Source organism: Ochotona curzoniae, unplaced genomic scaffold (assembly GCF_017591425.1).
Source record: "Ochotona curzoniae isolate NIBS_2020 unplaced genomic scaffold, NIBS_Ocur_1.0 contig_3819, whole genome shotgun sequence".
Lineage (NCBI taxonomy): Eukaryota > Metazoa > Chordata > Mammalia > Lagomorpha > Ochotonidae > Ochotona > Ochotona curzoniae.
In genome coordinates, this window is record NW_024466004.1 from 11,978,487 (window position 1) to 11,990,634 (window position 12,148).

Genomic DNA, 12,148 nt, shown 5'->3' on the forward strand with positions numbered 1-12,148 from the left:
TACAATTGATACCCCGCAGATCTTTCTGGTTTCTTCTAGATGAAGGCCAGGGATTTGTCCTCCAACTCAAATTACTAGGTCAAAGATCAGCCAGCTTTTGATGGTGGAAAATCAGATTGGCAATCTATATGAAATTTTACCTTGGTATCTGACTTTCCTTAAATTTATAACTACCTTCTGATTCCTAAAAATAGTACTGTCTGAGCATAGGTGCCGTGAACTCTTCTCATCTATAACATACTGTTCATATGTAAATGAATAAAAACATACTAAAGCATGCCTTCTCTTTACATTGATAGATCTAAATGGAAAGTAGCAGGATGCCAGATACAGTTGAATCCTTAAATTTTGAATTTTAATGTAATAGAGTTTAAAACAAATTTTATATGTCAGTGTTCTCTGTTGTAATTAGTGATAAGCTTAAAAATGGATTACTTTTTATATAAAAAAATCTTAGGATGATACTTTTTTTATGTTAACAATTTGTGGCACAGATTTATCAGTAAGGATTTCTTGGTGAACTCTAAATATTAAGACTATAACCCTTACATTGTTGATAAAATCCTATAAAATGGTTTTATTTTAAGGGTGAGTGTTGTTTTCCAAATGCATATGAAAAGCACAGGTCAACTTGTAAGCCCTTCGGTAGTGGTACTGTTTTTTATTCATATATATTTCAAAACCAAAGCCATTATTTTTTGTCTTTTAAAAGATGCAGTAGATAATGTCTATTTTTATTCTCTAGATCTTATAAATTTTGATGACATAGCTTCTTCAGAAAGCTTGCTACATCTCACTGCAAATAGACCTAAGATGCCTGGAAGAAGGTTGCCTGGACGCTTCAATGGTGGACATTCTGTGAGTTATTGGGGCAAAGATAGCAGGATTTAAACCTGAGTTGTTTTATCTTCAGTCCATTTGAAGATAAAAAATGAGAGAATTTATATCCTGACCTAAGTTTAAAAGTCTGGAATGTGGATATTAAAAGTAGCAAATTTAAGAAAGGCAGGGAGAAAGGGAGTATACTCATTTCCTGAACCTAGAGTAGAAGCTTTTAGAATCAGAAGAAACTGTCATGAGACTGTAACCACGGAGGATCAGAAAACCTGTTAAGTCTACCTGTGCAGCCATTATGATTCCAACTGCATAGTAGATACTATAAGAAAGAATGGGGAAAGTATTTTCCCTCAGAATACTCTGCAGTGTTCCATGTATATCTAAATGTGTAACTTGTGTTTTGTATTAATATATCAGTTCTTCAACACTGTGATACTTTTAAAATACTTAAGTGAAAAAAAAATAACTTAAGAGGCAAGTTATTTTACCCTCAAAATATGCAGATTTGTTATGTAGCTTGAAATTATGTAGCATCCAGTTATACATTAATGGAGAATCAGGAATTGTAGCTGCTAAAAGCAGAGTGCTAAAAGTCACTTTTTAATTAACTAAATGCATGCTAATTTCCCTTCTTCAATATGTTCTGTCCTTTGAAATTTAAAAAATCATTTAGCCAACTCAAAGCCCTGAGAAAAATTTGAAGTTACCAAAGGAAGAAGACAGTGCCAATCTAAAGCCATCTGAGTTGAAAAAGGACACATCCTACTCTTCAAAGGTGAGTCTTATTGATTTTTTATTTGTGAACATCACAATTCTGAGTATTAAGTTATGTATTGAGAAGTATTATTTCTATTACTAAGAAATCTAATAATTTGATAAGCAATTGAGTTCTTGAATTTAAAACACACTTGCATAGATTTTTAAAAGTTTTAAACTGTCACAGCTTGGTATGTGACATCCTAGTTAAGCACTAATATAAACTGGAATGAATGGCAGAATGCATCAATCTACCCATCAGTTATACGCTGATAAGTGTCTTTTCCAAACTTTTGTCATTTTCAAGATAGGCTTTCCACAATTAGAACACATATTTAAAAGGTTGTATGTCCTCCTAAATTATTTCTAAATTTCATTCCAGGCATTGGCTGCTTTGGCACTTAATCAGATACACTTGCTTTTGGATAATCTGAGCTCTCTGCAGTCTGTTGAAATTTTATTACGACTGGCTTACTATTATTTTAGTAGAAAGGGCTGCCAAGCTCTAGACTTTTTTTTCCCTGTGAGTTTGAGGGAAAAAAGTTGGTTTGAGAGAGGAAAAACACAGAGGTAGAGAGTTAGAGTGTTCAAAGTCAGATCGCGTATACTCCCCAGTTGCCAGCAGTAGCCAGGGGTCTCCCATTTGATGGCAAACACTCAGCCTTCAAGCTTCTCACTGGAAGCTTGTTGGAAACTGGAATTGGGAGTAAAGCTACAGCTGAACTTGGGCTGCTACAAAGATTGAGGCATCTTTACCACAAGGCCAATACCTAACCCTGAACTTAATTTAAATGCCCCTTCCATGAACTACCAGTTTCTTCACAATCATTTTTTTAAAGATTTATTTTTTTTATTGAAAAGTCAGATTTATAGAGAGGAGGAGAGACAGATAAGAAAAATCTTCCATCTGCTGGTTTATTCCCCAGGTGGCCAGAATAGCCAGAGCTGAGCCAATTCAAAGCCGGAGGCCAGAAGCCTGGAGCCTCTTCCAGGTCTTCCATGTTGGTGCAGGGTCCCAAGGCATTGGGCCATCCTTAACTGCTTTCTCAGGCCACAAGCAGGGAGCTGGATGGGAAGAGGAGCAGCCAGGATACAAATCAGCGCCCATATAGGATCCCAGCACATGTAAGGCAAGGACTTTAGCCACTAGGCTACCATGTTGGGTCCTGTAATCACATTGTAGTTCTAAACAATGAAACTCAATGTGGAAATTAAAATAGCTTTAATAATAATGATATGTTTTTGCATCTGAATGTTTCACTAGCAGACCATGCTTAAGATAAATTTGATGGGCTGTTATTTTTCCTACCCCCCATTTTAATTTTTGTTATTGATAAAACCATTGGCTTCACTTAACCAAACCCTAATGATTATACAGGGTTTTTCCAGTTAGGAGCATCAAATTTGCTGTTTGAATTTCCAAGCTTGTAATTTATCCTGAAGTAAATATTGAATATTTCTTACCTGAAATGCTAGGGTTAAGAATTGTTTTAGACTGTAGTTTTTGAATTTTGGAATATTTGCATGTGTGTAATGAAGTATCTTGGGTTAAGATTCCATGCCTAATGGAAAATCATTGATGCTTCAAATGTATCTTACGTACATCTCCTGAAGAGAATGTTATACAGTATTTGTATGTATTTTGACTAAAGTATAGACATGAAACTTGCCACTTGAATCATTATGTGAGTTCAACAAATTTTAGGTTTTGAGACTGCTCACTTTTAGGTTAGAGATACCCAATGTACATGTGTTTATCTTCTTGCTATAAAAATCTTATCTGGTCTGAGACCATCATTGAGGTACAGTGGGTTAAACTACATCCCATTTTGGGTGCTGGTTTGACTGCCGAATATCCCAATTCAGATGCAGTTTCCTACTAAGATACCTGGGAAGGCAGTGAAAAATAGTCTTAAGTACTTGGGCCACTACCACCCATGGGAGACCTGACTATTAGCATAGGCCATATAGGATATGAAGTAGTGAAACATAGATCTTTTCTTTTTTTGTCATTACCTTTCAAACAAATTTTTAAAATCTTGAAATCTCAAAAATAAATATATTATTACATGAATATAAAATGATTTAAGAAAAAAAAACCTTTGTTTTCAGCCTTCTGTGTACCTTTCCACACCTTCAAGTGCATCTAAAGGAAGTACAGCTGCATTCCTAACTCCATTAGAAACCAAAGCTAAGCTAGAAACAGAGGATGGTAAAAAAAATTCCCTGGATGAACTTAGAGCCCAGATTATGGAATTATTGTGCATTGTAGAAGCATTGAAAAAGGATCATGGGTGAGTATGCATTATTTTCTTCTATGAGTACTGCTTTTATGGAATGTTTTGTTTTTCTTCTGTCAAAAATAAAGAAACTTAAATTGAAAGATTTATTCCATTAACTTCATTCTAGAAACAGTACATATGTACGTGCATTTTTAGGCCGGAGATCTTATGGCTAGACTGGTTTAATTCATCTGAAAATATTAGGGAAAATGTATTACATTTTGAATCTGATGTCTATCTGATGTATGCAATCACTTCTGGGTCTCCAGCCACTACCTGGTAGGCGTGGCTTAGGCTTACCTCCCCATGACCTGAGGCACAGCTTCCAGCCCTACACCTTGAGCATGACCTGTGACATGACTAGAAGGTCAAGGGGAATGCACATGGTGTTACATGATCTCTGATGTGACCAGCAGTCAAGGGAAATAGACATGTCTTGTGACCAATTACAGTGTCTTTGGTGGGTGAGCGGCCTGCCGAAAGATGCCCTCTTGCCTTCCCCTTCCTTAACCTTTAAAATCTGCAAGTTGTGCATAATAAAGCGGGCATTCCTCGCCAGCTTGTCTGGTGGTTCTTATAGCTGAAGAACACCGTAACCTCACCTTGGTGACTTTGGGGCCTGCTGACAGGTCTAAATCCCCAAGAATCTGCACATATAGTTAGCTTACTTCTCAAAGCACTTTGACCCCAGAACCAGAAATTATATTGTTTTAATGTATATTTGTATATGTGGCATAATTAGAGAAGCAAATGAATATAACAAATGGTATGAAACTTCCTAGAGGGTGTACAGATAACAGAGGTGCTATTAATATATTGTTGCTTTTCTTGTGCTATCTTGGACTTCCTGCAGTTTTGCTCTACTATTATACCTTTACATATTGGAAAACTGTAACTACTTTTTATGTATCCAATGTTAAGGTTGCAGAATAAGATGAGTAATTGATTCTGTAATTGTAGTAAGAATACAAAATGTTATATAAAAACTATACAGTGTCAAAAAATTTTTTAAATAAAAAATATGAGCACTATTTCAGTCTTTGGGTCATAAAGCAGATAATTAAAAATCTGATAGATAATCTAAGATTAGACCTTAACCTAGGTGTAAGTTTAACATTTTAAAAACTCAGAATTTTGAATAGCCAGAAAAGGAAGCATTAATATAGGGGTTACTTTCTGGAAGTAGGAAGTTCAAATGGAAGCCCCCTTTATACCACAAACCAAAGTATGCTCTAGGGAAAAAACCGAGTTACAAATTATCTTCAAAAGTTCTGATAAAAATTAATAGATGATTTTCTAGTCATTTAAATACTACAGAAATTAGATGCAACACACTAGCAATATAAATTAAACCTTTTCTTTCAGAGACTGAAAGTATCCATATTGTTGTCATCTCCTTTGCTGTACAGAAGCTTTTTTAGTGTGGTGTAGTCCCACTTGTTTATTTTGGCTTTGACCTACCTCTGCTTTTGGTGTCTTTTCCAGGAAGTATTTCCCTATTCCTATATGTTGGAAGAGTGCTTCCTATGTTTTCCTTTAATAGTTTGATAGTTTCTGGATGCAGATTTAGGTTTTGATCCATTTAGAGCAGGTTTTTATATAAGGTGACAGGTGGGGGTCTTGGTTCTTCCCTCTACAGGCTGCTGTCCATTTGTCCCAACAGCATTTGTTGAAGGGACCAGGCTTTTTCCCTGGATTGTTTTGCATTTTCTTGTCAAAGATTAGTTGGCCCTATCTGTGTGGGCTCCCTTCTGGTGTTTCTACTCTGTTCCATTGATTTTCTCTGTTTCTGTACCAATACCAGACTGTTTTGATGACTGGTGCTCTGTAGTATGTCTTGAGGCCACGAATTGTGAGACCTCCCGTTTGATTTTTATTCTCAGGATAAGTTTGGCTATTCCTAGTCTTGTGTTTTCAGATGAATTCATGTATATTCTAAGAATGTTCTCTCTATGTGGAAATAATGATCTTTCCCACTTTCCTGTAGCCCTTGACCCTTTGTGCCCTACTCAACTATGTAAAGATTATAAAAATAAAATAATAATAAAGAATGTTCTCTCTGATATAGGCAACCTTCATGCAAATTATAAGATCAGTAACTCAATACTGTTTTTGCTGCAACCACGTGTTTTTGTATTTTTGTTTTTATTTTTTTCAAAATAATTTCTTTTCTCTCATTCAATTCATCACTAATTCACACAGTCATATGATTTTACTCAAGAAGGGTTTTTGTTTCTCTTTTCATTTCTTCATTAACAAATTGGGTATTCAGTAGCATGTTATTTAATTCCATGGTGCTGTAAATGTTTTTTAACTTTATTGGTGCTGTTGATTTTGTGTTTTGGCTTCTCATTTAAGGGAATGTATAGTAAATGTTTTATAGAGACTATCATATCCAAATGTGAAGATACAATGCAGTATACATCTCTACTTCCAAACCAAAGATGAACTCCCAATAAAATTGTTGGATATAGCTTGACAATAGGATGCTGGACTCTGCCAGTGTCTGTAACTGCAATGAAAGGATATACTTACATAGCAGAATGGCGGACTTATGACTGCTTATGATGGATGGGCTATACTATTGTAGTAATATGGGGGAAATCACTTGGGAGGTAGGATTTTGGGAGTACTTAAGGGAAATTACAGAGTTCATGGAATTACATCATAAATTTGAAAATAAAACAGAAGGAAAAAAATATTTTCCTCATGTTCTGAGAAATTGGGCAACCAGGATCTTATTAACATTATTCAAGTAGATTATTTGATTTAAAAATTTAACAGTAATAAGTACTTTATTTGTTTTTAGGAAAGAACTGGAAAAACTAAGAAAAGATTTGGAAGAAGAAAAGGCTTTAAGAAGTAACCTAGAGGTAATTCATTTATTTTCAGCGCTGAGATTTCAACCAGCATAAACTATTGTGCTTTTTCTCAGTTTAAGTGAATGATTGGTTCTACTAAGAATTAGACAATCCCTCCCACTTGGTAGATATTTAATTAAAATGTTTCTCTCCCTTGTAATATTCCAGGAATTCATATAATTAATATGTTTTGAATACCAACTTAGGTGGTGTGACCCTACCTAAAACATTCTGTGAATAAAACATTTGCCTTTTAAGATTCTGCTTCTTTTTTAGGTTGTGTGTATACAATTCCCTTTCCTCTGTAGTTAATTGTTTTTTTCTTTTTGTATCTCCCTGGGGACAAAGCTGCTGTTAATGGGTAGGCTGTTAGATTCCCAGCTTCTGTTTCCCACTTAGTTATATCTTCATTCTTTATCAAGGATTGGCATTTTAACTTAATTTATTTGGTTTCCTGATCTTTCTTTTTCTCATCCCCTCACTTTTGTCATCAATTGTATTCTTTGTGCTGCATATGTCAGAGAAAGTTGTGTTTTGCCTTTTTTCAGACGTTGTTCCCTTTCTGTTTTAAAATGCTTCTTAGCATTGTGCTTTTTTCTTGTCACCTGTCTTAATAATTTATATTGTACATTTTGATGATTCTTCATTCAACAATATTTGTTGCACTTAGAAGAAGTTGGATTTTTCGGTGGAAATCAAAATCTTAATGACATGGATTATAGTAGCTTACTAAAGTAAGGACTTCGTCTATTGATCAATTTATGTGTTGCATTTTAGGTGGAAATAGAAAAGCTGAAGAAAGTTCTTCCGTCTTCCTGAGGTGGTGTGGACCCTAAAGTTCTGATTGCTACAGGGATTCAGAAGCAACACTGTGGACTTCAACTGACTTCTTACTTAACAAATGCTGGTGTTGTGATAATAAATGTTAGTGTATGAACTATAATGTCTGTAGAAAAGTAAGGGAGGGTAAAATTTTTTTATATATATTTTGTTTTGCCAATATAAAAAAAGAGGCCTTATTTCTTATTGTGCTGGGATTGCAAACTTTTTTTTATCTGTTTGCTTGAAAATACTACTGAATCTGTATAAAAAGGAAAGAAAGTTCACAATAGTTTTTTATTGAAACTTGTAGTATTGTTTTTAAAGAGATCTATGAATATGGTAATATCTTTACAAGTAATCTGTAAGATAAACTATTTCAGAGGTTCAGATTAGCTTTATAGTAACTGTAGTCATTACTTGCTCCATGATGCCTAAGGGATGGACTTGTTGGGTGTGTGTATGTATTTACTTCTGTCACACTGCTGCTCCTGTTTGTCTGCAGTGCTGTTGATACTGGGGGTGGTGAAGTAGGCCTACTAGCTGTAAGCCAGATTACTCAGCCATGCCTAAAGTGATGACTAATGAAACGATCAAAATATTTCTTCAACTTTTAAAACAGTTTTATATTGCTTGCACTATGGCATTCATAAGAGAAATTTAGGTAAAATGTTTTGACTGTAAACATTTAGGGAAATATGAGCTTTATTTTAAATTTATTAAGTCTAAAATATCTAAAAATGTCAATCTAACCCTTAACTTGTGCCTAGAAACTATAGCACATATGAAATATGTACACACCAGCCTTATTGCTGTACTTTTCTGCTTATTTTACAATCTCAAATATTACTCATTCATTAATTCTTCGTGGTCCTTCCTCTGATTTTTAGTTAAGTTCATATTAGGAACACAAAGCCCAAATCTTTTCAGAAATACATGTGAGGTTTCATACTTTAAGCTATCATCATGTAAATACTCAGGTTTTACAATGGTAGATCAAACTAACTCAAGGAGCTGTTACGGGCTATCATTTGTGTACCTGCTAGCTATAGAAAGAGTGTCACTACAGGTTGAACATCCCTAAACCAAAAGCCCAAAATTGAAAATGACACAAACTCTAAAAAATTTTGAGCCTTAACATGACACAAGTAGAAAATTTTACATATCTTTTGTGATGCTTTGTAGTCAAAATACACACAAAATATTGTATTAAATTATCTTAAGGCTCGGTATATAGGAGGGTATATTTGAAACGTAAATGAATTTCATATTTAGATATAGGTCTCTTTTCCAAGATAGCTCATTATGTACATGCAAATACTCTAAAAACTTGGTACACTTAATCACAAGATTTGAGATAAGGGGTATTCAACCTGCATGTCGTAAAGCATATCACTACCCCTTATTTAAACCAAATATACTTCACCATAGTCAAAATGTTTTGATAGAAAAAGTGAGTTGATTTCACAGTCATTTATGAATAGTTGAATGCTTTAAATGTAATTGATAACATGTCTAAAAATACATTTGAGTTTACTTAAATCTATAAATTGGAAATGTTTTCATTCACACAAAAATACTTTTTAAATTGTATGATAGCAGATGAGTCCCAGTTATGCTTCCAGTTTTTGGTTATTCTAGACCACCAAACCAATACTTTTTTCTTTTATGCTTTTAATCTCATAATACAGAAATTGTGCAAATGAAAGTTTGTCATATTATTTGAAATAGAGCTAGAGTAAAAAATAGAAATTCAGATATGTGATTACTTAATGTTTGATTTACAACTCATATTTGTACTTCTAAAGAAAGTTAATTGTGCAATGAGTACGCATATTTGAATTCTTTAACATCTTTGGGCTCTTCTACTGAACAAAATTGTTGCTTCACATTCTGTTTAATGATGATTTTGTTCTTAAGTAAATTAGATCTTATTTTTCATCTTCACGTAAAAATTTAAAAACATTGATCCTAGAAACCATCCTCCAGTTTTCCCTCTGGAAAATCTGTTAAGTTATCCCTCCCTACATTAATAGTGAGGTGGATGTGTTCCAGCAGGTCACAGGCTTCTTGAAGTTTTTGTTGGTCATTTTTCAGTTATACATAAAATCAAAATGGCTGTTTGAGTACTGGAATAACATTTAAAGTTTTTGCTTGTATACCTCTCAACCAAATAGAAAAGTGACTAAAGTACTATTGTCTATTTTTCTGCCCTTAACAAAATAATAAAGGAAAATAAGCAATTTTAAGGGAGAAAATTACTCCTTTATTGTAGCAGTTTACCAGTATTGCTCTTGATGTGGCAACATTATTAATGTTTAGACTTAACTAACGCTCCTATCACACAATGATATGTAACAAAAATAGCCTCACGTGAGAGAGAAATAATTTCACACACACACATACATATAGATGACAGTTTAAAGATGAATAGCATGGAATCTGTCATTGCCAAACTTTTAGTGAAAGTATAGTTCAGGTTTGCTATTCTTTAAGACATGTACTACTAATTTCCTAATTGTATTTCAATGTTACGTACGTACGTGCGCGTGTGTGTATGTGTGTGTGTGAGTGTGTGTTGGTGTATGTATATGAGAGAGAGAAAGAGAAACCATTAAGCTTCTTACTACAAATTGCTTGCCTCTTTAGAACTTCACAGATTTTTACAGAATTAAGTTGTAAGGATTTTGTAAAACTGACAGTTAAATCTGAGCTGAAGGAGACTGGGCCTTGTGTGACCAAGGATTCCCTTTTAATGCTCCATACTGTTTATCAGAGATCATAAAACAATCCAAATGCTCTCTAGATTTTTTGATAAACGTCTTATGCTTGCATTTAAACTTGAAGTGTGTGAATAGAATGAGACAATCAGCTAAAATCAGAAATAAAAAGTGTTATAATCTAATGGCCTTTTTTTGCTGTAGCAATAAAATGACCAAGTGCAATGACTTGATTTAATAAAATCATCTTTTAAAAGTTGCTGCTATGAATATTTCAGCTATAAAGTTTTACCATGTTTTAGCTTGACTCTCCTTCAATAACTATTATGTAATGCAATTGATGTGATAATTTAACATTCCAAAAATTTGCATATACAAATACATACATAAATGAGGAGTCTCAAAGTAGTATTTCACTGACTTGTTTACAGGTGCTGTAAAAAAGCTTCTTTCTTCAAAAAGAAAAAATTAATAATAAAAAAGAATCGAATTGCCTATTGTCAGTCTGTATTTTTTATTTACCATATGCTTATTGTAGAGCCTGATGAAAATTATATTATTTTGAGTTTTCCAACAAAGATTTTTGAATGCTGCATTCCTTTGTCTGAGAGAGAGAGATTTTGTGTATTTGTGCAGCGTCATGTTGCTCAGGGGAGCTCCTGCTGCCAGCCAGTGACTGCTTCTACCAAGAGCATTGGGCTTTGAGTTCATCTGATTGATGTTTTTATAAAACCTGAAATAAATAAACAAACAAACAAACAAAACATACTAGACTCAGTATGGGTGTTCTCTCCACAGTGGAATCTTTTTTTATCATGTGATTAAAAACTGATTTGAAAGAATAAAATTCAGTTACAGTACAGAGATGGAGAAACAGAATCCAATCCAGAAAGATTTTGAAACTGTTCAGCCTCAGCTACCCATTGCTTGGTTTTGTGAGCAACATTTGCTGGGAAGTGTGTTGGGCTTCTGAACTCACTGCTGAAAAGATCCTCATAAATAACAGGAAACAAGGTGGATTAGAACAGCAAGAGTCACGTCCTGTTGATGGGAAATATGCCAAATGCATTGCTCTAGGTTTGAAACAGGGAAAAGGACACTACTATAAAGCTATATAGGAAGTGTATGTCATTTTTACTTAAAAAAAATCCAGTGTAAAATGTTCTTGTTTATTGGCCTGTGCAAACACTGAATGAAAATTAGACCTATGTACAGATGATAAAGTTTTGGATTACGGAGTTTTAGTGTTTGAGAGCATATTGGAGATTGTCCATTGCGACCTTATGCAGATGATGTAGTTTGAAGACAAAATATGCACTTAGCCACATTCCAGGAAATAAAAGCTCCTAGCAGTTTAACATAACTGTTATCTATTAGGTGGTTTTATTTTCCAGTTAAGATTGAAAAGAGGGTGGCTCACAGTGTCATTGTATTCTGACTCTGCTTGTTCTGCACAAGGAAAGTGAATTTAAAAAATTGATACTGAGGTTTTGTTGGGGCTTTTAACTGACCGGAACTTTACTCTGTTAGCCCTATCTTCAGACCAGAGAAGGTCTCCCCAAGAGGCCACTGAACTTATCTGGACAATAAGACGCTGGACTTTATGCTAGGTATGTGCTTGCAAGGAAGGAATCTCAACTGAACTTGAACTGTGGTTATGCATCAAGGTGGAGGAATCCACCATGGGGGGAGGGGTATGCGAGGGGTGGGGGGAATCCCCAGTGCCTATAAAACTGTATCACATAATACAATGTTAATAACAATAAGAAAAAAAATAGATACCAGGATTTTTGTGGAGAACCTATTTGTCTATCCTAGAAGAATTTTTATTTGGCAACTATGGGGTGACACTTTCCCTGTTGGATTACAAGTG

The 12,148-nt window shown here is 34.4% G+C and overlaps 1 protein-coding gene across 1 annotated transcript in view; it reads left to right on the forward strand.

Moving 5' to 3' along the window:
* LOC121158641 (CD2 associated protein) overlaps nucleotides 1-10,770 on the forward strand; it is an 82,237-nt gene extending 71,467 nt beyond the window's left edge. Inside the window, exons 14-18 of the mRNA XM_040983509.1 lie at nucleotides 746-858; nucleotides 1,511-1,612; nucleotides 3,706-3,887; nucleotides 6,685-6,748; nucleotides 7,514-10,770. Coding sequence (XP_040839443.1) covers nucleotides 746-858; nucleotides 1,511-1,612; nucleotides 3,706-3,887; nucleotides 6,685-6,748; nucleotides 7,514-7,555 — 503 coding nt within the window. The 3' untranslated portion in view covers nucleotides 7,556-10,770. The remainder of the gene's footprint in view (nucleotides 1-745; nucleotides 859-1,510; nucleotides 1,613-3,705; nucleotides 3,888-6,684; nucleotides 6,749-7,513) is intronic.
* The last annotated feature ends 1,378 nt before the right edge of the window (nucleotides 10,771-12,148 follow it).